Here is a 27,897-nt window from a genome sequence, read left to right on the forward strand (position 1 = left end):
CATGTCCTGTAGATTTATTAGCCAGTGATAGAAACCCTGCTGGACCCATACAGAACAGATACGTAACTGGCACACATCTGGAGAAGACCTCCCACCCCTCGCCCCCTCCCCTTACACCCAGAGTGGTTCAGTCCCAGAGTTGGCCCGTTATGAGCTGTCTCAGTGGATCTGCCCCTGTGGGGCCCCTCTCCTGAGGCACAGCAGGACATAGAATTGTTGACCAGAGGGCAACAGAAAGCCTAGGACTGATGCTGCCAGAGGTCACCCCTCCTGCAGAGAGAAATCTGGGGCCAAGGAAGCATACTACACATTATGAAGGACACCTTCTTTCACCCTTGCACCCACAGACTTCCCCAAATCCAAGAATTTCCCACATATATTCATCTCCAGGGAATTCGGGGGGGGGGGTGTTGCACAAATTTGGATTTCTGAATGTCAGATGATGGGGCATTTATAAGATTAAGGGCCAAGAGTCCTTCAACACACATCTAGGAAGGACCAACTATGTGAAAGCTCATACTGGGCACTGGGTGGGGTAGGGAGTTCAACATCTGGTCAGAAGCTTGGCAGGTAGACTGATGATCCAACCTTGATCTACATGGGCTCCACCTCCTTCCCTCTGGGGAAAGCTATGAGTAGACTCTCTCCTGGGAGGAGGGATCTGACTTTAACGCTGTTCCCCTGTAAGAGTGAGAAGCAATCAGATCCAAGCAGAACTGTAGGTCCTTCCTCAATTAGGACGCACAGGTCAAGATGGCAGATGAGATGCATGAATGTTTTTAGATCCCAAAGTAAATAAGATCCCACACGGAGGATTTGGGGACGAGAAGGGGGAGGTTTGGAGGAGTCCCCATTAGTCATGTTGATCCTCAGGAGAGGCCGCAAGAAGTGAGGTCTTTCTTCTTGGGAGGGCCAACAGGAATCAAGTTCGAGAACCAAATCGGTTGCAAGTGATGTGTGAACACTTCTAGGGAAAAGGCTTCTGAGAGAGACAGTCCCCCCCCCCCCCAGCGTGCTATCTGGAACCTTGGGGGTCTCTTGATGCTTATTGTTCAAGGCCGGCAGATGTCCTCCCGGTGGGGAGAGCATCATGGGGGCGGGTGAGGCAGGCTCAGGGCACCATGTTCCACCACTTGAAGGAGAAGGGCTGCCGGCGCACGTTGGTGCCACAGTGGACCTCCCCGTGCAGCATGTGGTACGGGGTGAAGTCGTCGATGAAGGTGCAGTGCAGGCCCAGCGGCTCCAGCAGGGACCGCACCTTCTCCTCCAGGCAGCACTGGCCGTTGATGATGGGCCCGAAGGGCTTGGGGATGCCCAGGTACTTCCCCAGCACCAGCATGTTCACCTGCAAGGAAGTGGGGGGGGGGGGTCCCAGCTCAGGGCAGCACTCCATCAGCAGCTCCACCTCCACACCTGCACCACACCTGGCAGGGCCTGCGCCTGTCTCATGGGCAGCCCTGAACACAGCCCCTCATCCTGCGCGCAGTGGGAGAGGCACCTGGGCTGCTGAGACTCTGGCGTCTATGCGATCCCATGGGAGCAGCTGCAGAGCTCCCAGGGACAGCTAACTTCCCGGGACTGCCCTCCTTCCCAGGGCATCTTGGGGGCCGCCCAAGGCCCACTTCCTCCTTGCGGCTGATTGGACCAGACACTTGACCCAAGCCGGACCAATCAGATTCTCTCTCTCTCTCTCTGCTCTATCTGCAGCGGGGCCTCTGCCTCTGTGTGCATCTGTGCGTGGCTGTGCCACCTTAAACCTCCTGCTCTGGCTCAGGCCGGCATGGGTGGCCCTTGTCTGCAGACCCTGGAGGCACTTCCGTAATTGCACATCCGCCTTAAACATGCAGGAAGGAAGGGGGATAATAGGAGGGGAAACCGAGTTTTGCAAATGGGGAGGAGGCCAGAAGGTTAGCCAGAAAGGGGAAGAGAAACAGGGGACGGGGGATGAAGCAATGACGGTGTGGACAGGCCCCCTGTAAGGCTCTGATGCTGGGTGAGTTGAGTTCCTCTGGGGGGTGGAGGTGAAGGGGGGCTGGAGGAGGGGAGGGAGGCGGAGGAGGAGAGTTGGGTCATCTACAGAAGCGCGACTCCAAGCGTGGTCCTCCTCGGGGAGCAGCTCAGCGCCACCTGCTGAATCAGAACCAATGGGGGGGGGGCAGAAGTCCAGGTGTTCCGGAGGCAAAGCCCTCCCTCCTCAACCAAAGGCCGCTTCTTCCAGGAAGCCTTCTCGCATCTCCTGTCCTACCTCTCCGGCTGGACGCACTTTGTCCTACCTCTCAGCTGCCCCGTGACTTTATTATACAAAAAAGATCTTGACTAGGACACGCCCTGAGGGAGGTAAAGAGAGTTTCCCTCCCACTAGATGAGACTGGAACTCGAAGGCAGGGAGCAACCTTGGTCGTTTCCCTGACGGTGCACCCTAAGTATCCGGGGCTGGGTGGACAGCGGGGAGCTGGGGGCGGGCGAGCACAGTGCGCACGGGGCCTCGTGCGATCACTGCTTCACTCCACAAACACCGAGTGGGTCCCTAGAGGAAGGGAAGGCCCCTTCCCTCCTGGCCCTTGAGCAAGGGGCTTGGCCGGTGAGCATTCCGTTGTGACCAGGGCAGTGCTTCCGCTGGCCGTCATGGGGCCCCCCGATTCTCTCTGCCACCCCCACCAGCCACCACCAGCCCACACGTGACAGCGACAAAGCGTCTTGGCCTTCTGCGGAGCAGGAGCCTGGAGCCTAATTTGAAGAAACGGATTTAAGTCATGCACAAGGCCTCACCAAGTCAGGGAAGAAGGCCACCGCCTTTTTCCTCTCGGTCTTGAAGAGCTGGGGGATGTCCACGATGTCCCGCTCCGTCAGGCCCAGCTCCCGCTTCAGCACCTCCCGGTTCCAGTCGATGCAGCTCTGGTGGGGGGTAGAGTTGGAGAGACCTTGCCAGGGGGTGTTGGGGGGACCCAAGAGGTCACGTCTGGTTAAGGAGACAGGCTGCCCAAGTGTCCACGGACCAACTCTCCACGCAAACCTTACCTATGTGTCCCTTCGTCAGAGTGCACCTGTTCTGGGTCCCACCTCTCACAGTCCCACCCCTCTCCCTGGGCTAGTTCCAGAGTGTTCCACGGCGATCTGCTTTAGTGAGTGTTCCAGAGTATCCCATCTTTGGCCCTCTTCCCTTCTTCAGATCCTCCACTCCTTAGGGGGGCATCTCCTTCTGTCTCATGGTTTCGGACACCGTCTACACACCGACAACTCCCACAGTTCTATTTCCCAGCTGCTCTAGGGCGCCCACCCTCTTTCCCGATCTCAGATTGGCACATACAACCGCCACTCTGCACCTTCACCCGGATGGTCAATTGGCACATCAGGCCCCCAAACAAGCTCTTCACATCTGCACGCTCCCCCCGCCCCGCTGGGGTCCTTCGACATCGTAAGTGCAGCCGGCCGCCTGCTCCAAGGCCGCTGCCTCCTTCCCCCTCGCCTCACACCCCTCTTCAGCTCCACCTCTAAAAGGTTTCCCCCGTCTGGCCTCTTGCCACCACCTCTACTGCTTTCACCTGGTGGACAGCCATCCCCCCGGTTAACAGTGGCTTCCGAACCAGTCTCCTTGCTGCTCCTGCCTTTGAGGCCCGTGGCAGGCACCACCATATCCTCGCAGGCCTCCAGCTGCGGGGGCGGCCTTGACCCTCCCGGCCTGGCTCTGGCTCTGAAATCCTTCCTGTGTCTGCGCCTGGGACCACACTTCCCACCAGTTGCTGACAGCAATGCTGAGTACGACAAGGATACTGAGGCAGACCTGTTTCTGGGAGCCAGGGGACTCCTCCTATGGCCACCATTGGCTTGAGGACCCGCCCCCCAGATTTGCTGAAGCTGAGACGGAATGGAGGCGCAGAATGCTTCCCTCAGCCTGCCTTCCCTCTCGCCCCTCCAGCTCCCTCCTCTTTCTCGGGGACAGGCACTGTCCCTAATAGGATCCCCGCATGTTTAACTCCATCTTGGCATTTGCTTCTTAGATGACGGCGTGCTGGGTGTCGTGTTTGCCCTTCTGGACCCTCCTTATAGCCCTTTCCTCTGCTCTGGGCCTTGGGAGCCTGGTCCTTGGGGATCAGGGGCTCCTGTGCCCCTGGCTTCTGGCGGGGCTCAGCCAGTGGAGCCCTGACAGGAGGTGGGGGTGGTAGCCGAGGGCAGCGGGGTATTGGGTTCCTGCAGCTCCTCACTGCCAAGCCTCTGCTCACTGGCCAGGAAGGTCACGGCTCCTGCCCCAAAGCCCCCTTTCCATGACGACCTCTCCACGTTCAGTAACATGACTTCTCCCTAATTCCATCAGGCCTAAGGGTGGTGACAGCTTAGAGTGTCCCCCTCTCTCTAGCCTGGGGACACTGCACAGTCCCCTGCTAATTTCCTCAAATCCTGCCTCTGCCCTTGTAATATTCCCTTCATTAAACTCTAGAGTTATCCAGCTTGCGGTGCCATGGGTTTCTCGCCAGGACCTCATGTCACGCCCCCCACCCCCTGCTATGAAATATTGTCATATTCTCAGCACGGTGGCAGGGCCATCCTGGGTCCCTCCTCTGCCCCAATCCCAGCCTCCCTTCACCTCCCCAGAACCCCTCGGCTCATCCTCAATATTTCATGCCCCTCCCCCTACCCAGGGCCATCGTCTGTGCTGTTCTCTCTGCCTGAATGCGTGTCCTCCTCACACGCACACGGCTTACCCCTCATTTCTCCTGGGTCCCAGGAGGGCTGGGAGCCCCTCTGTCTGGGCCCATGCCAGCCTGGGCCTTCACGGACTCGGAGCCTCAGACTCCGTCCGCATCGCTGTCCCCAGCCGTGCCCACCTTCTACTCACAGCCCGTGGCCTGTACCTGCACAAACTTATTGTAGCTGATGAGGTCTACATTGGAGAGGACCTGGTTGATGGAAACGGTGTGGACTGGCTTATCCCCTGTGAGCGAGAGAGCAGCGTTAGAGGAGGGGCAGGGGCGACGCCAGAGAGAGGGTCACCGGCTCTGGGAGGCAGCCGGGCGGAGGCCAAGTTCACAGCTCCTGGTCTTGGGAGTCAGTAGCTCTCTGGCCTTTCTGGACGTGGCCCCTTCCAGGGCACTGGGTGCTGTCCCTCTTCTTTCCGGCCAGCAGCAGGGAGGCTGGGCCACCCACCCATCATCCACCAGCCCTGAGGGAACACGGGACCCTGTCCCTGCTCTCCAAGAGGTGACTGCCCAGCTTCCTGCCTGCCTGCTGGAGACAGGGCTGGACGGGGAAGTGGGGGGGGGGGGTTAGATTCACAATCCGTGGAGCTGTCAGCAAGCTCTTACCAGGGGCAGGCTGTGAGTTCAGTTCTCCACATTCAACACTTCATGTAAGCTCACTGTAACCCCACAGGGTGTGCGTTATCACCCTATTTACAGGTGGGCAGATTCAGGCTCAGAGAGACCAAACGACTTGCCCGGGATCTTACAGCTACGAAACAGGGGGCGTGTGATTCAAAGCCAAGTCCGGGGCTTACAAAGGGCTGCAAGCCTTGACCACGGGGTAAGAGAGGGCTCCCGGGAAAGGGGACAATGGCTTTCCCTCCACCTGGTACATAACATCTGGATCTGAGGCTTTTTAAGGTTTGCTCTGGACACAAAGGCGCTTAGCCACGGTCCTTATAGGCACAAGGGGGTTGGGAAGACTATTTCCCCCACCTTACGGCTGGGGCTCCAGGGTGGTGCCAGGAAGGGGGTGAGGATGGTGAGTGGGGAGAAAGGGACTGGAAAGTTCTACTTGAGAGCTTCCGCAGAACTCAGAATTCACTAGGATTCGTGCCATCCAGGTGGGGACGGGGATGGAGCCCTTCCAGCAGGCTTGTGCACCTGCTCCAGCCCCAGCCAGCAATTGCTCTCAGAATTCCTTTCAAGCAAAATGAAAATGTGGGGCACTTTGTTCAAATAACAGTGAGAAAAAAAAATTATCACTAAAGGTACTAAAAACATGAAGCTTTTTCCTTCCTCCATGGTCTCTCTCCCGCTGTCATGTTGGTTTTTTACACACTATTTGATGTCACGCTTCCTTGGCCATGGGACACCTGCATGGTGAGTGCACACCTAAGAAGCGCTGGGAGCACCCCAGAACTTGACGCATGTGCACAGCCCACCGGCTGCCGGGCACCCGAGCCCACGAGCCTCAGGACCCACGCGGAGCCAGGCAGCTCCCCTTCCCACAGGCCTGCCACCCCGAGCCCTGGCAAATGGGCAATCTCCAAGGGATACCGCGGCCTCTGCACAGGGGTGTGCTAGGTACCTGGATCAGGGGTGGGCGTAGAGGCTCACCCCTGGCAAGCAAGCCCAGGGCAGGGACAGTTAATGCCAGGCCCCCCCTGAGATGCTGAGGGGCACATGCACCCAGGCCTCTCCACGCCCAGGCTCCAGCTGCAGCAATCACTGGACGGGGAGGCCTGGTGGGCTGAGGCTCCAGGGAGTGAGGGGGCTACATGGGGGTCTCATCCCTGGGAAGCAGCAGGAGGATCCACTCACAAAGCACAAATTGCTAAGAATTTCAAGACAGTGGTGGCAAAGCATTAAGCCTTCTGACGACACTGGTCATGTGCCCACGAAGCTGGCCATGTCTCTGGCCCAGCCGTGGGCAGTGGGGGCTGGCGGGGCAAGGGGTACAGTGGCAGTGAGGCTCTTGAGTGGGGGGACAGCCCTGCTATAGACTCGGCCACCCCTCTCTCAAGGCAGATGCGTCTTGCATCAGGTGAGGGGGTGGGAGGCTGGGGTGAGGGATGCAGACAGGTACCCACCAACAACCCCTTTGAACAGGAGGGCCCTGCCGTGGCCCCACTTCTGCTTTTCCTGGAAGAGCTTGAAGCAGGCGCTGGGACTGGCCAGGAGCATCCGGAAGCCCTGCGTGGACAGAGCAGACCTGCCTGAGCTCCCTGGCCTCAGCACGGCCCCCTGGAGCTCATCCTCTGACCCAGGCTCCGGGGACAGGCATGTCACCCCCGTCCTTACCTTCCTGTCGGGCGCAGGGACGAAGCTCAGAAACTCATCCACGTGGCCCACGGCCAACCAGTCCACAAAGAGCTCCACTGGGGGCTGTACCCTCTGCGCATAGAGGAAGTCCCGCACCACCTGGGTGACCCGGCGGCCGCTGGACCTGGGGCCCAAGGGGTTAAAAAAATTGCTTAACTTTAAAAAGTCTATGCAGAAAGGAAGACTAGGGGGCTCAGTGGTTGAGTATCTGCCTTTGGCTCAGGGTGTGATCCCAGGGTCCCAGGATCGAGTCCTGCATCGGGCTCCCCACAGGGAACCAACTTCTCCTCCTCTCTCTCTGTGTCTCTGATGAATAAATACAATCTTTTAAAAAAGAAAAAAAAAATGGAATGACAAGAGTTCAAGATTTCTGCAGTATCTCATTAAAAAAAAAACAAACAAACCAAGAAAGCCCCATGCACTGCGTCCTTTAAACTCTGCTCAGGCTGAGCTCTTGAGCAGATAGATGCAGGACAGCTCAATCCCACCCGGTCGGTGACCCACCGGGTCTTGCCATCCAGGCAGATGCTCAGAGCCGCCCTGACTCATCCTCACATTCTCTGAAAGTCTGATTCACCACCCTATCCCGTCCCCTGGGGCCAGGCGGCTCTTCTTGGAGTTTAACTTCTGTCCGTCTTGCTGGGGCCTCACCTTCTGTACATCGGTGGGGACGGAGGTGGACACGATCACCCCCAAAGGGCCGCACAGCCCCAGCATTTTGTGCTCGTGAACTTAAACCCCATCCTTCTTTGGCCTTCTGCATACATATCTGATGCCATGGCCCAAACGTCCTCTTTTTTTTTTTTTTTTTTTTTTTTTTTTAAGTAGGATCCACACCCAGTGTGAAACCCAATGCAGGGCTTAAACTCAGGCCCCTGACTGAGATCAAGACCTGAGCTGAGATCAAGAGTCAGGCACTTAACTGAGCCACCGAGGCGCCTCAACCTTCCTCGTCGTGTGGGATCACGTGTGGAGGGCAGTTAGTCCCCTCCAAAGCCTCTCGATTCACCTGTTATTTGACTGCAAGTCTGTCCTAACTGCTTTGTGGAATTTGGTCGGCTCCGTGTGTTGATCGACTCCGCAGGGGAAAACCGTTACCGTGATATTCCTTTTCTTTTGCATCAGTCTCTCCGTGTCACATGGTGAACAACAATCAATCTGTTACTCGCTGTGTGTGCCTGCGTGCTACGACGTCTCCTTTTTCATGTCCTAGTCCTTCCTTCTCCTGTTCTCAGGGAAAGATCTGACGGCGGTCATTTACATCGTAGTATGAACAGGTTCCTGAAATGTGATTTCTCCAGGACTGTCGAGACTTAAAGCTTTTTCTTCTAGAGCTATTAATTAATAGACTGTTATCGGCAACATCATTTCTTTCTAGAATCATAAGACCAAAGCCTAGTCACAGCGCTGCTTTCTGTGTGACCTGTACCAGGGCACTCACCCTCTCTGGGCTCCCTTTGTGAAATGAAAAGGCTGGACTGAATGATCTCTTAGGCCTCTGCTCACTTTGGGCTTCTCGAACTCGCCAAGGTACGTGTGGACGGTGTCCGGTGATCAGCCCACTGTCCCCCGGCCCCCGTCGAGACTAGGATCTGACGACTCCTCTCTGGTTCTCTCCCAGGATGGAGTGGCCCCTCATCACCACCACCACCCTCCACCCCCGGAACACGTCTCCCTGCTCCTGTCTCACCCAGGCAGGTTGCCGCCGATGAGGATCCTCCCCAGGGGGTACTCTTTCCCATCGGCCACCACTGGGGGGCTGACCTCCAGATTCCCGAAGGAGTCCAGGCCACTCACAGAGCTGTCCTGCGGTTCCCGAGTCACATAGCCGAAATCTGGGCCCTGGCAAGGGGGAAACGGAGTCAGGCGAGGGGCGGGGGTCACCAGAAAGAGCTTGAACCAACTCGCTGGGCTCTGAGCTCCCTGAGGATGGCACAGGAGCGGCTGCCCATTCTTCAGATGGAAATACTGAGTCAAAGACAGGGATCTAACCTAGTCAATATTTCACGCATGCGTAGGGGCCAACGCTGGGACATACACAGGCGCTCTGGCCCTGCTGCCGTGTTGGAGCACGTTATGCCCCGTGGTCCCAGGGAGACGGTAGGAAGGGCCCTGGTTGCCCGTGGGCCCCGGTAGACACAAAGCCCGAGGCTATGCCCCGCTGCCTCTTACCCTCTGAACGGCCTCCCTGCCAAGTGCAGTCCAAGGGCAGGTACCTGGCTGTTCCTGGGGACCAAGGGACTGGGGATGGAGCCTCAGTCTTTCAACTCTGGAAAAGGGGCGAGCTCCCCAGGGCCGTCGCTTAGAAGGAACGTAACCAGCACTGAGGGCCAGTGAGAGCTCCTACCCCTCCTACCGCCTCTGGGATCCAGCGGGAGGTTGCAAGGGCCTCCCGGTCTCTACAGCACCAAGGGAGCCTCCCCTCTCTTTTTCAAGGAGGTCCCGGTCCACAACCAGCATCCTCACAGTGCTCCTTATCACCAGTCATAGCCCCGGCTAACGGGGCTGCGTGCTCCCTCTGCCCGGGCACAGAGAAGCCTCACAATATCATTTTGCCGATGAAGACGCTGAGGCTCCGGGAGGGGCAGTGACGCAGGCCAGGTCACACAGCACCTGAGCCACAGAGCCGGGCTGTCCTGACTCCGAAGCCTGTGTTCTCAACGGCAGCGCTGCCCCCACCCCTTACCGAAGGCTGCCAGATTTAGTAAATAAAAATCCAGGGTGCCCAGTTCAATTTGAATTTCAGACAAACCACATTTTTAGTAGAACCAAGTCCGTGTGAGGTTTGGAACACACGCGAACGTAACTAGGCGTCTCCCGTATGTCAGGTGGTCACTCCTGTCCCTTAAGGACGCGGTCCCCGGCGCTGCCCCCCTGGACTCCACACCCTGGGGTGGCTCTCGGGTCGTGTCCCTCGGCCCTCAGAGCCAGGCTGCGGCCTGCGGCCCGGACCACTCACCAGGATTCTTTTGTAAGGGAAATCTTGCAGTTCCCCGTTCCTGGGGGAGTCAAAGACCACTGGGAAAGTCTTGTGTGGCGCCTGGACATAGCCCAGCTCCATCTCGTCCTGCAAACGAGAGAGACACCCTGTGGACAATCGACACTCTTTTGGCACTGAGCGCTTTGAGGAGGAACGTTCTTGGGATTTCTCTGTCTCGGGCCTGCTTTGCCCTTTGGGGTGAAGAGGGTGGGGGTTCATGATGCTGTGGCTGAAGGAGAGCCCGGAGGCTCGGACAGAGGGTGCTGTTACCTAGGGCCACATAGCAAGACAGGCGGGGAATGAATGAGAACATGGACGTGACCCTGGGGGTGGACCCGTGTTAGATCAGGGCAGGGTGGCCCCAGAGAGGGGTTCAGGGTGGCCCCAGAGAGGGGCTCAGGGTGGCCTGAGTTGGACAAACAAGTGACTGGACATCAGCCGACACTTCTGGCCTCCACCCGCAGTCACAAGGGGTTGACAGCTGGACAGGGCTGGGAGGGGACCTCAGGACGTATCCATCTGCCTCCTTCTCAGGTCTCTCAACCCCCCTGGTCCTGGAGGCAAAGACGGCCCAGCACGGGTGAACCATACAGCCGATGAGAAGCCCGGCCTGTTACGCGCCTGGCCTCGCTCTAACTCTTTATAAATATTAACTCCACGAATCCTCATCACACGCACACTCGTGCAGAGGCACGATGATTACCCACGTTACAGAGGAGGAAGGTGACACACAGAGAGGTCTGTTTGTCCGAGGACACACAGCTAGTCAGTGGCCCAGCCGGGATCACACCAGCCCATCTTGCTCCAGAGGCCCGCCCCGAACTTCCGTCTCCTCCGATGAACCTCCAGCCACGAAAGCTTCTCAGCTTGGCTTTCACGGTCTCCCACTTCAGCTCCTGCCTTTCGCAGAAACTTGGCCCCGGCCACCAGGAGCACGAGGCCATCTTTCTCACGTCTCCCCTCTCTGGGGCCTTTGCCCACGCTGGTCCTCTGTGAGGACCGCCGTCCACTGAGCCCCAGCACGGCCCTTACCAGCTCTGCGGCCCTGGGCACAGGCCCCTGCGAGCTCCTCAGGTGGGTAAGAGCAGGGGGGTGTTGAGAGGGCGACACAGCATGATGCATGGCCCACCGTGATGCATGGCCCACCGTAAGTGCCTCATTCATGGCAGCCACCATCGCCACCAGGTCCCACCCTAAGGCCTTCCTCCTGGACGTCTGTATGCATCTTCCTCCAAACCCTGCTGGCACTTTGCTGGCACCCCTGCTACACCTTCAACTGCAAGAGCAGGAGGTTTGTTGCAATAAGTCACCACAGCAGCCTTGGCGCTCGTGACACTGGGGCCAGATCATTCTTGTTGTGGGGCCACCCTGTGCATTCACTGTAGGATGCGTAGCCGCATCCCCAAGCTCTACGCACTCGAAGCCAGTAGCACCACCATCCTCCAGTGTGACAGCCGGAAAGGTCTCCAGATGCTGCCAAGTGTCCCTTGGGAGACCAAGGCCTTCCGTGGAGAACCACAGACCAGGCCGCTGGGAGCAGGGAGTATGTCCCATCCTTCTGCCATTCCCTTCAGGACCAACCCTGTGGGAGGTGAATGGGGTCCAACCCAATGTCGGTGTGTGCCTGGGTCTCCAAAAAGTTCTGGAGAGAGGGAGGGAGCTCTAGGTCTAGAATGAACAAAAGGAGTGCCCTGGGGAGGACAGTCGGAGCCCCCAGGTCCTTCTGGATATTCACAGCCTCCTCCTCCCCACGCCCCAGCTGGGGGAGGCCAGCCTCCCCCTCTGCGATGCCGCCCGGTCGGTGCTGCCCGGCGGCCGTGGTACCTGGATCCAGCGGTCATTGCGGTTCTCCTTCTGTGGGCAGACGGTCAGCTTACAGCCGGCCTTCCTGGCCAGCTCCGCCACCGCGTCCACAAAGCACGTGTTGTTCCGCACCCTGCACACAAGCCCGGGGAGAGGGGCTCAGGGCGGAGCCAGGTGTGGAGACCAGACTGGCCGCCAGGGGCCGCAGGACACCCATCGCCCCCCCCCCCCCCCCCCCCCCGCCCAACACACTCACCGGCACACGTACACCTCCAGGGGCGGCAGGGTGCTGGGCGTCATAATCCAGGGCGCCACGCGGAACACCACGGTGTCGGTGAAGATCGGGGACTCGGAGAAATCCTACAGGGGAAGACGAGCAGAAGGAAGGGCGAGAGCACTGGCCTTGGAGTCCAGAGGCCTGGCTCGTTCGTGCGGTTCCCTGAGCAAACCACCACTTCCCTTAGTTTCTAGAGAGGCACCGGGGGGTGGTCCGGAAGCCTGGGATCCTTGGTGCCAGTGGTGCCCGTCCGTCCCGGGGACGGAGCCCCTTCGCACCCTCTGTGCGTGGGCCACCCCCACCCCTACCTCGTTGGAGTCGTCCAGCAGAGTGACGTGGAAGGACACGAGCCCCGTGAAGCGGGCGTCGGGGAACGAGAGGCCCTCCACGAAGAAGCGCTCCTCGTCCCCGTGGAAGCGGGGCACCTCGTACGACACCTTGTTCTGGCCCAGCACGTGCCGGTAGGCCTCACACGAGTCTTCGGGACCTGGGAGGGGGCGGGAGGGAGGGCCGTGAGCCCCGGGAGGGCCCGCAGAGCGCGACGGCTGCAGAGCAGGGCCGTGCGGGCCTCACCAGGCCCCTCGGGCCAGACCGCAGCGCCCCTCTGCCGTCGGGCCGGCGAAGGACAGAAGATGCTTAATGCCTGCCCAGTGTGGGCGAGGCCTTTTTTTTTTTTTAAAGATTTATTTATTCATGAGAGAGACAGAGAGACAAGCAGAGACACAGGCAGAGGGAGAAGCAGGCCCCATGCAGGGAGCCCTACATGGGACTCGATCCGGAGACCCCCGGGATCACGCCCTGGGCTGAAGGCGGCGCTAAACCACTGAGCCTCCCGGGCTGCCCCGGCCCTGCCTTTCTAATGTTGGCGTTCAGGACAGTGGGCAGCGTCTCACAGAGTAATGTCCACTCCCAACGAGCCTCTCCGCTTCTGGGTGTCTCGGCTACAAACACACGTACGGGGTGTTCACTGGCTGTCCACTCGCGGAACAGGTGAGCACCCACCCTGCACCTGCGAGGCAAGGCTCGAGGCTCAGGACACAGCCGTGAGCAAGGCCCCTGCCCTCCGGCCCCCTGCGCCGCGGTGAACCCCGCCTGCTGCCAACAGCCGTGTGGTCGTGTGGTCGGAGGCCCGGGCACGGAACACACGCGGCGGCGGGAAGCTGGGGGCCGAGCTGCAAGAGTACAGAAAGCACCGTCGGGTAGATCACTCGATGGGAGAAAGTGTCTGGAAAGCAGAGTAGGTACACGCCACACACTTAGCGCATCCACAGAAAAGTCGGGGCGTTGCACACACTGCAGCTCGTTAACAGTGAACACATTTTAAGAGTCAGGTTTAGGGGGGGAGGATGAGGAACCCTCATATTCTACCTTATGTATCTCTATATTGTTTGATTTTTTAAAGTCTTAAAAAATTTTATTTATTTATTTATTTATTTATTTATTCATTCATTCATTCATTCATTCATTCATGAGAGACACAGAGAGAGAGAGAGAGAGAGACCAGCAGAGGGAGAAGTATTTGGGACTCGATCCCAGGACCCTGGCACTACAACCTGAGCCGAAGGGAGATGCTCAACCACTGAGCCAGCCAGGCGTCCCCTCAAGAATGTTTTTAAAGATTTTTGTGTCTTTTTTTTTTAAGATTTTATTTATTTATTTGAGAGAGAGAGGGAGGGAGAGAGCGAGCACAGAGCAGGGGGAGGGGCAGAGGGAGAGGGAGAGGCAGACTCCCTGCTGGTCAAGGAGCTGGACCCGGGGCTCGATCCCAGGACCCTGAGGTCATGCCCTGAGCTGGAGGCAGACGCCACCGACTGAGCCACCCTGGCGCCCCTAATTCTATTTTAGTTCATCAAATCAAATGACCTTGGGCCACGGCTCTTCTGGGAAGGCAGCCCGCCCGCCTCACGGCTCCCACATCTGACCCCCAGGGCAGGCTAGAAGCCAGAGCAGAGCCTGCCCTCTGGCTCACGGTGGGGAAACTGAGGCCCCCTCCAGCAGCGGGGCGGCGGGGAGGGATGGGCATGAACTCACCACAGGCGTGGAAGACCCGTGCCCACTTGGCGTCATAGCTCGAAGTGTGGAGGATAAGTTTGTGGTCGTCGAAGAGGGCGGCAGGGCCTTGCGTCCTCAGGACCATGACGGACATGTCTTCCAGGTCTGTGGGGCCAGACAGGGGCGGCAGCTCAGGGGCCTGCGGCACTGGCGTCTTCTCCTCCTGCCCACCGCACCCCCTCCAAGGGCAGAGGGAGCCCCAGCTCTGCCCACCATCAGAAAACACTGGAAGGCACTGGAAACCACCAAGAGCGAACCATGAGGACGTCTTGAGCGTGTGCCCGTGAGCCCCACACGTCTGCTCCGGGCCTCCGCTTCCTCACCCCCCAGAGCAACGGGAAGTACAGAGCGGCTGCCCAGTGCCCTTGACAGGTGACAAGGGTGGGGTAGGCAGGCCACCCGGGCGGCACGCTGGGGACAGTCTGGTGTCAGCGCTAGCATCCCTCTGTTCACACCGGGCAGCCCCCCAGAGCCTCAGCGCTCCCCTGTCTGAAATAAGGGACGGTTGTGCCCACTTTCGGAGAAGCCATGCCCGCCTGTGCATGAAGCACGTGGCTGGTTCCCCCAGATATGACTGTGGCCTCCCTCATGGGGCTGTTGTGGGAAACTGTGGGACTTAGAACATGGGGTGCCCTGAAACACAGGCCAGAGGTGCCTGGTGGGGAGGCCAGATTCGAAGGTCGGAAGGGAAGCTCTGGACCTGCCACAGACAGGCTGACTGACTTCGGGGATCCCCTGACCTCCGGCCTCAACACCTCATCCCTACGTGGGGTGATGTGATGCTGCCCTCCCAATTGGATGATTAAACAAGAATCTGCAAAAGGGCCTGGCACACAGAGGCACTCAAATAAATGTCAGCATCCCCTGCTCCCCTGGAGGGAGAGAAAGGCGGGTCAGCCCATTTCTAGAGCTCCCCCCACCCCAGCCCCCCAGTATGTGAGAGCTCGCTGGCGTTGGGGGGGACTGGGAGGGGCTAGCTGCCAGCCTGAGGCAGGTCTTGAGCAACGTCGAAGTGTGTCCAGGAGCTGGGACCCTGGCCCCAGGCTCAGCCTTCAGAGCTGCCCCTGTGGGGTAGCTGAGCCATGACCCTGGGCGCCCCCCCTTACCTTGCAGGCAGTTCACGTGCCGGTCACAGTTGTCCTGGTCATAACAGGTCACATCATCCCTGTCACAGTTCACCAGCAGGACGGCTCCATACCCTCCGGGGCCCCAGACCCACTGCCGCTGCCAATGGCAAAGCGCAGCCGGTGATGGAGCGTGGACCAGTCCCGTGCCCTCGCCCAGCAACCTCCTGGCCAGCCTCCTAACCTCACCTCGTCTTGCCCTCCCTGGGCGGATAGGCCCGCTCTCCCCGAAGCGCTTCCCGTGCCAGGCATGGCAGTGGTCTCTACTGCCCGCACCAGCAAGTCCGAACCACACAGCTGTGTTTCACGGCCCAACTGCGAGCCGGCTCCAGCCAACGTCCCATTTCTCGACGGGCAACTTCCTGATTACAGATCCATTCGTGGATCCACCCAGGCCTTGCCCCGCTACTCCCTCCACCCAGAATGCCCCCCCCCGCAATACTTTAGAGCCCAGCTCAAGTGGACTTCACAGGAAGGCTTCCTTGCTCATGCCCCACCCCCGACCTGCTCTGAACTCCCGACGCACTAAGTGCCACCACAATTCAGCCCAAAGTTCTTTAACAGTCTCATGCTTGGCATAATCCCCCTTTCACCTCGATCAGGAGGTTGGCACACCAGGGCCAGGGGCCGCATACAGCCCGCTGCCTCATTTTGTAAATAAAGTTTTATTGGAATAATCACACCCACGTGTCTCTGTATTGGCTCTAGCCCTTTCGCAGCACAGTGGCAAAATCGAAGAGCTGCAACAATGTTTACTATCTCACTTTTATGGAAAAAGTTCGTTGACCCCTGACCTAGACTAAAATTCCAGAAGGACTTTTCCCCACAAGGCAAGGCCTAGCCCAGGCCTGGGCACGTATAGGCTTGATAATCCTTGGTAATGATTTTTCTCCTGGTGAAAGAAGATCCCCAGCCACGCCTGGTTCCCATTTGGCTCTCCTACCCTCTCCTAGGAGGCAGGGGGTACCGGTAATGGCCTCACCCCTCCTAACCCAGCCTAGGTCAACTCCAAACTCCACGCCCCTTTCTGGGGCCAGGTCGAGATGGCCTACCTTGTCCACATAGCTCCTGTCCTGCCTGCCCTCGCAGTTCAGGTCACAATCCAGAGCGATGTCTACAAGGAGACGGGAGACAGTAAGTCACTGTGGGGTTCGCAGGAGTCAGCACAGGTCCGACAATGCACATTCTGCTTCTAACAATGCCTCCTGCAGACAGAGCATTTTCAACTTTCTTGCTAAGTGCTCTGCAGGTGCTCGTACCCACGCAAACCCCCACCCACTGTCAAGGAGCTCCCTGGTTCCACGTCCTTGGCAACACTGAGTTGAGCATCTTTCCATTTCAGGTTCACTGGAATCACTGGAGCTATCTCCTCTGTGAATTTCTTGTTCGTATTTTTTCCCTGTTTCCATTAGTTAGTCTTTTTTTCCCTATTGATCAGAGTTCTCCATAATCTTTATGCACCAAGTCAGCCATATACATTGCAAATTTCTTCTCCCCGTCCATATTTTGACTTTTTCTTCCTTTTTTGTTTAAAGTAAGCTCTGTGCCCAGTGTGGGGCTTGAATTCACAACCCTGAGGTCAAGATTCACGTGCTCTGTGGACTGAGCCATCCAGGCAATCCCATAGTTTGACTTTTTACTTGTCCTCCCTTGTATGAAAGTTTAAAAATGTAATATAGTCTAACTTATCATGGCCTTATTTCAAGGTCACTGATCCTCTCCTCAGCTGTGTCGAGTCTACCAAGACAGCCCAGCAAGAGCATTTTTTTTAATGTTACCATGACTTTTAATCTTAGCATTTCCACTTGACACCTTCTTATAGTTTTCATGTCTCTGTTGAAATTCTCCATCTGGGGCAGCCCAGGTGGCTCAGCAGTTTAGCGCCACCTTCAGCCCAGGGCGTGATCCTGGAGACCCGGGATCAAGTCCCACATCAGGCTCCCTGCGTGGAGCCTGCTTCTCCCTCTGCCTGTGTCTCTGCCTCTCTCTCTCTTCTCTCTCTCTGTCTCTCATGAATGAATAAATACATAATCTTTAAAAAAAAAGAGAAATTCCCCATCTGCTCATTCATGTTATCCACCTTTTCCTTTAACGTCTTAACCAATCTGAGTTATCTCGCATGGAGTTTATATATCAATTTGTGGACAACTGGCACAAAAAACTTAAGGTGGAGAAAGCAAGGTCCAGTTCCAGGCCTACAGGGTGCCTCCCTTTGCTTACAAAAGGGGGGAGTATACAAGTATGCCGTGTCCACCTGCATGAGCACAGCAGATCTCTAGAAGGATGCTGGGTTTGTGGAACTGGAAGTCTTAGGTTGGGAGGAAGGGAGGTTTACTTTGCAATATATATTCTTTTATACCACTTGAATTTTTTAATGTACACTTATTTTAATTTTTTAAAAAATGAGTTGATGTTTGTGAAAAGACCCTTGTTCATTGTCATTCCCAACCACCACCCCCTGCCCTTGGCCCAGGCCCTAATGAGGGCCAGCTTACCAACTTACCAACACAGGTGAGGTAGAGCACCGCGTAGGCCAGGGGCAGGGGCTCATGGCTGGAGTGGTAGGAAATCTGAACCTGTGAAGAAAGGGCCCAGAGTCAACCAGCTGAAGCCAATAGCCCCCACCCCAAAGGACAGGTTTGGGGGATCTGGCAAGAAAGAGTCAGGGTCTCAGGAACCTCTATGTACTGACGTTGAGTTTACCAACCCAGCTCTTCCTTTTAGTCTTTGTGCCATTTATTTTTCCATGCCTTGCTGTAATATGGGAACTACCTGTGAGGGCCCCAGTGCTGCCAATGACTACCGCCTCTGCTCCCCTTTGGATCTCTGTGTTGCCATTTGTAAAATGAGGAGGTCTGGCAGGTGGGGTTAGGGACCCTCTCCTATCTGTAGGATTCAGACAGGCCTGGACTTGAGCCCAGCACCTCCGGGTTCTGTGACCTTGGCCAAGGCCCTTCACCTCTGGTTGAGCTGTCTGGTTTCCTCACTTGCAGAACATTGAACACACAGGTCCCTACCGCAGAGGATTGTAGTGCTGCTTAGAAACAATACATGTACAAGACTGGCCCCCACAGGAAGGGCTCAAGACATGCCAGCTATTGTTAACAGAGGGCAGGTGGCACTGTGTGAGCTGGAGCCCAGATCCACCACTTGTGACTACCCTGGGAAGAGTCACCTGTCCTCTCTGGGCCTCAGTGTCCCCTGCTGTAAAGTAGAGATAATAATAGTCCCTACTGCAGAGGGTTGATTGTAAGTTGTGACCATCAAAGAAAGGGAGGTGTGTGACATGCTCAGTGCAGTGCTCGGCTGCAGCAAGCCCCGATAGCTGTTGAAGGTCTGGCTGACAAAGAGTGATGAGAACATAATTCAAGGACCATGTATCAAAGGCCCTTCCACCCCCAGCCCTCTGCTTGCACATTCTCTCCTGATGTGGGTCCCTCAGCTTTGCCAGAAAGTTCAGGATCTTTTTTTTTTTTGAAGGTTCAGGATCTTATAGAGACCCTTCACCCCTCAGTGCTGGGAGCCCCTAAATCCCGCAATCACTCACCCCCATCTGTCAAGCCTGAGCAACGATGCTGGCCTCGGGCATACAACGAATGGATCCAGGCCAAAGGTGGGGAAAGGAGAAGGGCCTTTCCTCAATCCCTCTGGTCTTTGGCACCCACACAGCCCCCAGCTCGGCAGGGCACCTGCCCTTTTTGTATCCTTTTGTCCTGCCCCAGGGGCCTCTGTCCTGCCTCTCACCAACTCTGCTACTCACTAGGTGGGTGATTTCAGGTAAGCCACACCCCTTCTCGTCCTCAGTTTCCTTATCTGTAAAATGAGTTCATTTCCCTGTCCACCTGAGTCACAGAGCTCAGTGGAGAGGCTCATCTCAGATACATGGACAGGAAAAGACGTGGGGGTGATGAAGGGAACCTGCCCCAGGTGTCAGCAGGTCTGTGTGGAATACTAGCTCTCTTACTGATTGGCTCTGTGGCCCGGACACAGTTTCTCTGAACCTTAGTGGCCCCACCTACGAAATGGGGATCGGACCCTGCCTCTCTGAGCTGTTGTCAGGGCTGCATGAGGTCGTGGCTGCCCGAGGTGTGGCCTCTGCTCAGTGGTCCCTAAAAGATCAGTTTCCTGAAATGCTGCTCCTGACATGGAGCAGGAACCTGCCACTCCCACATGCTGGGCCTGCTTTCTGTCACCCCTTTAAGGGAGCATCACCTGTGCCAAGCTCAACGGCCACCCCATTTCTCCCATGTCCCATCCCTGCCCTGAGGCCAGAACCCTGCCTACGGCTGGGGCTTGTTAAACTCACCCTTGGCTGAGTGAGCAGAGAGGAGGAAGAGAAATTACGTGCCTCTGAGAAGGGAATGCGGTCAGGGAGGGGGTAGATTAGGAGGTGGGGTGCCTCGTAGAAGGGGGTCTCCCCAGGCAGTGGCATCCCCCCACCTCTGCTTTCTCTCCATCATTCAGAGTAGCAGAGATCACCTAATCAACCCTCACCCTGCAGGTGGGGAAACTGAGGCCCGACACAGAAAGATGCAGACACCTCCCTTCACTGGGGTCTTGAGAAACAAGAAAAGCAGCAAATGTTAGCTCATGTTCCACCCCACACCAACAACGGGGGGAGGGCGCTGTGATCATCCCCAGTTGACATATGGGGAAACCGAGGCCCAGAGGGCTGATATGACGTGCCAACAGACACACGGCTTATGTCTGGAAGTTGCAGAGCTGGCTGGTTCTGGAGCAGGTACTTACCCATCGTGCTACCCTGCCATCTGGGTAAAGAGAGGGTGCTGGCCCTTGCAGCGCTAGATCGCTGCCCCACCCACCCCAACCCAGGGGACCTGCTCACATGACTGTCATTGAGGTCGTTGCTGGGAGAGTTCATGACCACGATGATCTCCAACCCGTTATCAAAGTGCCACCGTCTGGTGTCCGCACGCTCCCGGCCCCTCTCCATACTAGGAGAGATGTAGACGTCCACACCGGGGGTCCCATACACCTCGAACATCTCCGTGCCCTCAGGTACCGACCTGGGAAGGACAAGAAGCCATGGGAGGTACTAATGTGTGGATTCTTGTTCAGATGCTTGAGTTTTGGCTCAAACACTTGCTTCTTCCAAGAATCCTTCCCTGACCACCCCAGGCCTCTCAGCCCCCCACGGCAAGCTCCTGGGAGTGAAGCCTGGACCCCACACAAATGCATACCCATTCTCACCTTCCAAGGCTCTGTATTTATTAACACTTCCCTGTGAGTTATTTTAACTCCCAACAAAACTGCAAGCTCTTGGGAAGTTAGGACCTGGTTGAGTGCTTTATAAGCCCCCAGTGCAGAGCTGGGTGCAGAGAGCTCAGTGGACACCAGCCTGCAAATGGACCCCCTGCAGTTCTGAGTCCATGGCTTTAAGAAGAGCAGTCTCCCCTCCGAGTCCCATTTGCACCCTTCTTTAGCGGGCAAGAAGATGCCCTTGGGGTCTCCCCTAGGAAAGGGTACTAAATTTTGTAGAGTGTCCACTGGGTGCCAGGCACCTTGTATTTCCTAGCTCCTTTTATTCTCACAAGTCTGCAAAGTGAGTGGTATCATCTCCATCAGAAAGGTGAGGAACTGAGGCTCAGAGAGGTCAAGTACCAAGCCCAAGGTCACACGGCATGGAATGGTGCTGCCAGGTTTGCACTTGGGGCTCTGACACAGCGCCTGTGCTTCTCCGTGGCCCTGCAGCGTCACCTGGGAAACTTGGCCTGATTCAGTCAAGCAACCAGGCATTATTAGTACCTTCAAAAGTCATCTGGCCCTGGGGCCATGTTCCCCCCACTCCAGCTGGTCTGGGAGTCCTGTTTGAAATCAGTCTGTCGACCCTCTGATTGTCTGTGGGGTGCCCGGGGTGCCTACTGTGCCCAGAGGCAGGTACACCCACTACTCTCCCCACTGCCCCAGAGCCTTCCATCCCACCAGGGAGTTAAAAACAGCACTGCCGGGCAGCCAGGTGGGGCTTATGGTCACAAAGTCAGTGGTCTGTGGGATCCCATGTAGGGAGAGGCCCCTGTGAGCCAGAGAGACCAGAAGGCTTCCTAGAGGAAGCAGCACACACACGTGTGCCCGGGAGATAAACAGTAGCTGACATTTGTTCTTGCTTATAGGCCAGCCCTGTGCAAGGTTCTTAGGTGTGTTACGTAAAGCAATCCTCCCATTAAACCTAGGAGGTGCCTACTACCATCGTTTCCCATTTTACAGATGGGAGAACTAAGGTTAAGCACACTGCCCAAGGTCATGGAGCTAGTAAGTGGCAGGACTGGGATCCCACGCCAGGCCTCCTGGCTCCTGAGTCCATATTCTCACCCACCGCCTTCCCAGGAGTAATCACGATAGGGGCGCCTGGGTGGCTCAGTGATTGAGTGTCTGCCTTCAGCTCAAGGCGTGATCCCGAGGTCCTGGGATCGAGTTCCGCATCGGGCTCCCCGCGTGGAGCCTGCTTCTCCCTCCTCCTGTGTCTCTGCCTCTCTCTCTCTCTATCATAAATAAATAAATAAATAAATAAATAAATAAATAAATAAATAAATAAATCTTTAAAAGAAAAGAAACTAAAAAAAAAAAGAATAAATAAAATCTTAAGATAAATAAAAGAGTCACAATAATCATAGCCCCCGAGCCCCCAAGGGCCCGAGGGCCCCCTCCCCTGCACGCTTACCAGGGCAGGCCTTCCAAACAGCATTCATTCATCCTCACCGTGGCCTGGGAGGAGGGGATTATGACTCTCATGCACATGTGGGGCAACAGAGGCTCAGGATGGGCAAGAGACTTCCCCACGGTTGCACAGCCGGCAATTCCACTCCGGGCCCTCTTCCTTTCCCTGCTCCACTTGGAGCGCAGACTTCCTTCAATACGCCCTCTCCACTCCTCCACCAGCAGGACTCTGAAACTTCTCAAAGTGGCTTTTTTATAAATAGAGAAGTAAGCTCAGCCCAGGCTCCACTTGTCAGGCGGGTCCTGGTGGAGCGCGTGGCCCTCCCGGGCGTCCCCAGCAGCTGGGCGGGGCTGACACACCTGCTTCTCCCCCCAAGCAGGGCTGCTAGATTTAGCAAATAAAACTAGAGAACACCCAGCTGGACTCAGATTTCAGATAAACAGCAAATCATTGTTTTAGTATAAGGATGTCCCATGTAGTATTTGGGACATGGTTGCACTAAAAAAAAATACTAATTGTTTATCTGGATTTCAAATTTAACTAGGCATCCTGGATTTTATCTGGCAACCCTATTCCCAAAGCCTGTAATTTCCAGGGCTGGTGGAGCCCTCGGTCCTGGGGTGTCCTGGCTGTGCAGGCCAGCCCATCCTGGGACATAAAGAGCCTGGACAGAGAGAGAGAGACAAAGAGATATAGAAAACCCTGAGAGATGGAGAGCCAGAAAGACACACACGGAGATAGACCAGGTGTGGAGAGCTCCCTCCACCCCAAGGAGAACCCTCGGCCCCACTCTCTGAGTCACCTGGCCTCCCGCTCCCCAGGAGGCTTGTAAACTTTTTATGAAACTCCCCCCAACCCCAACCTGCTGCTTGGACCCCGGTGCCCACGACCTGGAGGTTGAAGGAGCAGAAGGCACGGAACCGCACCCAGCTCCCCAGCACCAGCCCCTGGGTTTGGGATATCTCGGCCCAGCTCCCTTGCACTTCCCTGTATGAGATGCTGGGGGCTTCCTGATGAAGATCCTTCGGGCCTGAGGGGGAAGGAGCCGGGAGCTCAGTGGTGCCAGGATCAGAGTCAAGAGCCAGGCTCTAGACTGGGCCGGGTTGCCCATAAGCCAAGTGACCCAGAATAAATCACCTCGCCTCCCAACAAAGTGGAATAATGACACCCACTTGGTCAACCTCACGGGCCATGGCAAGGCTCAGATGCCGTAATGGGAAAGGCTTGGAAAATCACCCACGGGGTGGGGGTGGGGGGTGGGGGTGGGGTCTTCAGGTTGATTAAGAAGCAGGAAAAGGGCGGGTTGAGAGGCTGGGCTGGGGGTGCTGGGGGCAGCTTCCCAGAGGGAGGCAGGGGGAGCCAAGGGCGAGGGGGAGACTCATCCGAGGGGAAGGCAGTTCCACGGTGGAGCCTCAGGAGGCCAAGGGTAAACTCAGACTGTAAGGGGGAGCCAGCGAATGTTCTTGATCAGGAGGGGCACTGAGGTGGATGCTGGTTCAAATCCCAGCCCACCACCCATGAGGTATGTGACCTTGAGGGAGACGCTTGGCCTCTCTCTGCCTCAGTGTCTCCGTCTATAAGGCGGAGAAGACTATAGGAATCGATGTGTGTAAACGCTCTAGACGAGTGAAAGTTGGAGGCACCTGAACCCATGCCTCACTTCGTTCCAGGGAAACTGAGACCCAGCAGAGGAGGGACCAGACTCCCGGTCCAGTGCTCACGCCCATCGGGGAAGCAGCTGTTGGGAGGATGAGAAGGATGGCTGCTGGGACAAGAGCCTGCATCGGGTACAGGAGGGTCTGGATTTCCCGTCTTGTGGAGGCCGGAGAAGCAGCCAGAGGCTCGCCCGGCCCAAGCTCTTCCTCCGGCCTGGCCACCCCATGCTGCCAGCCTGCTGCTCCAGACAGGGCCCCCAGTCCCGCCCCGGGGGCTTCGGGCTTCCCCTCCTGTCCATGCACAGGACAGTCCAAGGCCCTCCGTGCACCTTCCCTGCACCGAGCCCAGTGACATCTGAGAACCGTGGCTAAGGGGGGGCTGTCTCCCCAGCAGCGTGGGAGTGACTCAGTGTGAACCCGCCCCTCCTAGGAACCCAGACGAGTCAGGTCTTCCTTTACGTCCCGTGTCACCCTCTCAGTGGTGAGGACGACGATGGTGACAAAGGTGACAAAGCAGCCCCCACAGCCACACACACACCATCAGTCCTGTTATCCCCACTTTACAGATGAGGGAAGAGGTTCGGAGATTACAGGGACTTGCCCAGAGTCACACAGCTGGTCGGTGACGGAGCCAAGACTCACAGCTGGGGCTCAGGCCCTGCTCCCCTGCAGACCCAAACCCATCCTCTCCTTTCATGGGCTCAGGGTCAGGGCCTCCGGGAAAACAGAACCAGACATTTCAGAGCCAAAACACTGATGGGAGAGGTCCTTGCGGCTGCAACCAGACAGGTTGACAAGGTGACCGCCACGGTCCCCACTGATGTGGCCCACGGGGGCAGAGGAGAGCAAGACCCAGCCAGTGCAGGCTCTGGGTGGCAGCTGCCCCCACCCACCCCTGCCCTGTTCAGCGAGGCTCCCAGACCCCAAGTCCTCTGGCCTCAGCATCCCCAGGGTCAGCAGACCACAGTCCCTCCTTCGTCCCACCCTCTTCCCGCCCCTGAGAAATGGTGGCCCCTTGAACCGCTTCCCTACAGCCCAGCTCGTTAGGAGCTGGGAAGATGCATCAGCCTCCCGGCCCGGCTCTGCCCACGCAGGTGAGCTCTCTCACGGATCACGAGCCAGAGGGAGAGCTGCTCTGTCAAACCAGGGAGGGGGCTCAGACGCCTCCACGAGCAGAGCTGGCCCCCCGCTGTTCTATGCCAACCTCTTCAGGGCACATAAGGGGAAACTGAGGACCAGAAAGGGCTCAAGAGGAGAGAGCAAAGGACGACAGAGCGAGAGCTAAAACTCAGGGCCCCCCGGATCCCTCTGTCCTTTCACTCCCTTGACCTGCCTCTGCTGAGCAAGAGGTGACCCAAGCTGCTGGCCTGTCCTACTAGGGCAGTGGTTTCAGCCCTGGCTGCACATTCATCCCCAGGATGTGGCTCAGCACACCCCTGTATCTCCCTTCCTTCCCTTTCGCCCTGCGAGCCCCTGCTCAGGAAAGCGAGGCCCCCTGACCAAGTCTGGGCCATCTCCAACTCAACGGAAGGCAAGAAGACAGGGTGCAGTCCACTGCCACAGACGGAGCGCCCCAGTGGTCTTGCCTGTGCTCATCCTTCAAGGCCCCGGTTGGTGCCCTCCCTCCAGGAGACCTGCCCCGACTACTCGGCTGATGTTCATTCCTCTTTTCTCATCTCCTTCTCCGGGTAGGGTTCAGAGGTTGTCCCCCAGCCACCTTGTGGATGGCAGGTTTGGGGACCCTTGAGGCTGTCCAAGGGGCCAGGACAGAGCCTTAAAATGATGACAGTGCTGGTGGTGGTGGTGGCAGTGCTGGTGGTGGGTGGTGGTGGCAGGGCTGGTGGTGGTGGCAGTTGCCACAATGGAATGTCCACCACATCCAGGCACGGCCTACGGGCTCTACACACAACACCCGAGTCCTTTGACGCGAAGGCCGACGTGTTTAGGCTGCAGCCTGGCTCTGCCATCCTCATGGGCTGTGTGACACGGGGCCAGTGCCTTAACTGCTCTGTGCCTCTGTGTCCTCATCTATAAAACGGGGATGATGACAGTCCCCACCTCGCAGGATTGAGAGTTAGTTACTAAACATCAAGTGCTTAGGGCGGCGCCTGGTACGGAGCAGTCTCTGAGGATCATGGCTGAGAGGACCGTGTCCACCCTACACATGAAGGACAGATGCCAAGTGACTCTCCCGAAGTCAGATGGCTGCTAAGTCCCAGGCCTGGCACTGGCCGGCACACCCGCTGCCCCCTCCCTGGCTGGCCCGCGGTGTGAGCGCCGGGATTGCTGAATCACGACATCTCCAAGCTGGAAGGGACGGGATCCTTCCCCAGAGCACGGGGCCACCCAGCCTGTGATAGAACTCTGAAGGGACAGGATTCTCAGACGGCGGGGACCGTGCCTCCTTGCTTGCCACCGCCATCGTGTCCCCAAGCCTGGCCCACACTAGACCCCAAAGAAATACTGGATGGATGTGTGAATGAATGAATGAACCAGCAGCCCTCTGCCTCCTGCAAGGTGGTCCTGTCACAGAGGCCCCAGAATCCTTGGTTTGAGGGTGCCTGAGGCTGTGCCCCGCGCCCTCGGGCTGTCCCCTCTTGGCCTCCTTGGGAGCACTCACGTAACCCCAAGACACTGCTGCCTTTGCCCCGCTGGCTCCATCCTCTAAGGAGGCGCTGCTGCAGGGGAGGGGCCGGCCCTGGGTTTCCCGGGCCAGGTCAGACTGGAGGCACATCTGCCCGACGGGCATGAGGCAGCCAACGCAGGTGAGTCACCCCCATGGGCACGCAGCACGGGAGGAGGAGGTGGCGCCAGGAGCAGGGACACCTTTCCGCCCTTGTCCCTCCTCCTGGCACAGCCTCTGTGCTGCCCCTCCTCCCAGTGCCCTCCCTACTTCTCACTGCCCACCCACCGTCACCCAGGCTTCAGCCCCCGGTGCCCAGCTGGGCTGGGCCTGTTCCACGCTTGGTTCCCTCCCAAGACCGGCCTCTCACCCTTGCTTACCTAACACTCTGGGACCGACCCCAGCTCTGCTTCCAACTAAGTTCACTCCAATTTTTCAAGTCTTAGTCTGGGATACTGGTTCTCAACTGGGAGTGATTCCACCCCCCACCACCACCACCACCACAGGGCACATTTGGTGATGTCTGGAGACATTTTTGGCTGTCACAAGTGGGGGTGTGCCACTGGCGTCGGTGGGTAGAAGCCAGGGGCACTGCTCCACATCTCACAGTGCACAGGACGGCCTCCACCACAGGGAATGAGCGGGTCAGTAGTGCTGAGGTTTCAAAACCTGGTCAGAGGCGGGGGTGGGAGACCAGTGACAGGGGAAGGATGACATGGCTCTCCTTCTCTCCTTCCTATCCCCTAACAGCTCAGTCTTGGAGCTAGGACCCCCAGAGACTCCCCAAAAGCCTAAGGAGTCAGCTCCCTAAATGGTTCCCACAGCCCACTTCCTAAGACCCTGCCCAAACTCTCCTTTCCTTCCTGGGAGAGAGACAAGACAGGGCCTTACTTCCAGCCACTGGCTTTAAGGACATGGCCATGGCACACAGTGCAGGAATTCCATGTGGGCTCTGAGTGGATGGAGGAGACCTGATCCTTCCTCTTCAAGGGGCAGTGAGAAGCCTAAGACACTTGATCATAAATGGGTTTGAACCCTGGCATTGACCCGTAGTTACTGTGTGACCTGAGCAAATGGCTTGTCCTCTCTGTCCCAGTTTCCTCATCCATCAGTGAGATGAAGTTGACAAGCTTAGCTCCTAGGCGGTTGTGAAGGTTAAACTGGAGCATTCAAGGTCAAGGGTTAAATCCAAGAAGCTTGCCGAGCTTAGAACAGCGCCTGGCACATAGGAAGGGCTACATATGCATAAATGATTTCTAAGGAAACGACTGATGCTCATTGCAGAGCTCATAGGCTGGGGACCAGGGCCGGGGGTACACACCTCTTCCTATCCTTGTGACCCCAGCCTGCAGGGTCTTCCGGAGTGCCCAAGCCCCCATGACACCAGCACCCTCCAAGGCCCTGGGCCTGAGCTCAACCACTGCAAGTCCCCCAGCTTGGGAGAGGGCGGCCAGGCCAGGCCTGAGCCCCGAGGAAGCCCTGCCCAGGGAAGGGCGCAAGGGGCTCAGCACCAAGGGCCTGCAGACCCCCGGCCTCTGGCTCTTACCCGTAAATGTCCACGAGGGTCTCCACGCCAGCCACACACACGGCGCTGGTGGGATGCTCCAGGGACACACGCACGATCCTCTGCGGGGACATGCTGGCCTCGGTCGGGGCTTGGGCCGCCAACCCCAGCGCTGCCGGGCACATCCCAGGTCGTGCGGTTT

General features: G+C 57.5%; 1 protein-coding gene across 1 annotated transcript; it reads right to left on the reverse strand.

Moving 5' to 3' along the window:
- On the reverse strand, positions 1-27,873 carry PADI3 (peptidyl arginine deiminase 3). The gene is made up of 16 exons (XM_072828170.1): positions 27,738-27,873; positions 20,084-20,264; positions 17,741-17,813; positions 16,290-16,351; positions 15,220-15,337; positions 14,093-14,218; positions 12,370-12,548; positions 12,041-12,144; positions 11,806-11,917; positions 9,961-10,068; positions 8,692-8,843; positions 6,981-7,125; positions 6,770-6,872; positions 4,851-4,930; positions 2,770-2,895; positions 1-1,345 (listed from the first exon to the last, which is right to left on the reverse strand). The coding sequence occupies exons 1-16, from the start codon at positions 27,827-27,829 to the stop codon at positions 1,112-1,114; spliced, it is 1,995 nt and encodes a 664-aa protein (XP_072684271.1). The 5' UTR covers positions 27,830-27,873; the 3' UTR covers positions 1-1,111.
- Positions 27,874-27,897: the final 24 nt, after the last annotated feature.

The sequence above is a fragment of the Canis lupus genome, chromosome 5 (assembly GCF_048164855.1).
Source record: "Canis lupus baileyi chromosome 5, mCanLup2.hap1, whole genome shotgun sequence".
NCBI classification, from domain to species: domain Eukaryota; kingdom Metazoa; phylum Chordata; class Mammalia; order Carnivora; family Canidae; genus Canis; species Canis lupus.

What these genes read in the sequence shown, in the direction of transcription:
- PADI3 (XM_072828170.1), bottom strand. Translation starts at nt 27,829, where the DNA reads ATGTCCCCGCAGAGGATCGTGCGTGTGTCCCTGGAGCATCCCACCAGC. An exon ending in GCTCTACCTCACCTGTGTTG is followed by an intron (nt 16,352 to 17,740) that starts GTAAGTTGGTAA and finishes GTCTCCTTGTAG; the next exon opens with ACATCGCTCTGGATTGTGAC. An exon ending in GCTACAATAAGTTTGTGCAG is followed by an intron (nt 2,896 to 4,850) that starts GTACAGGCCACG and finishes ACCCCCCACCAG; the next exon opens with AGCTGCATCGACTGGAACCG.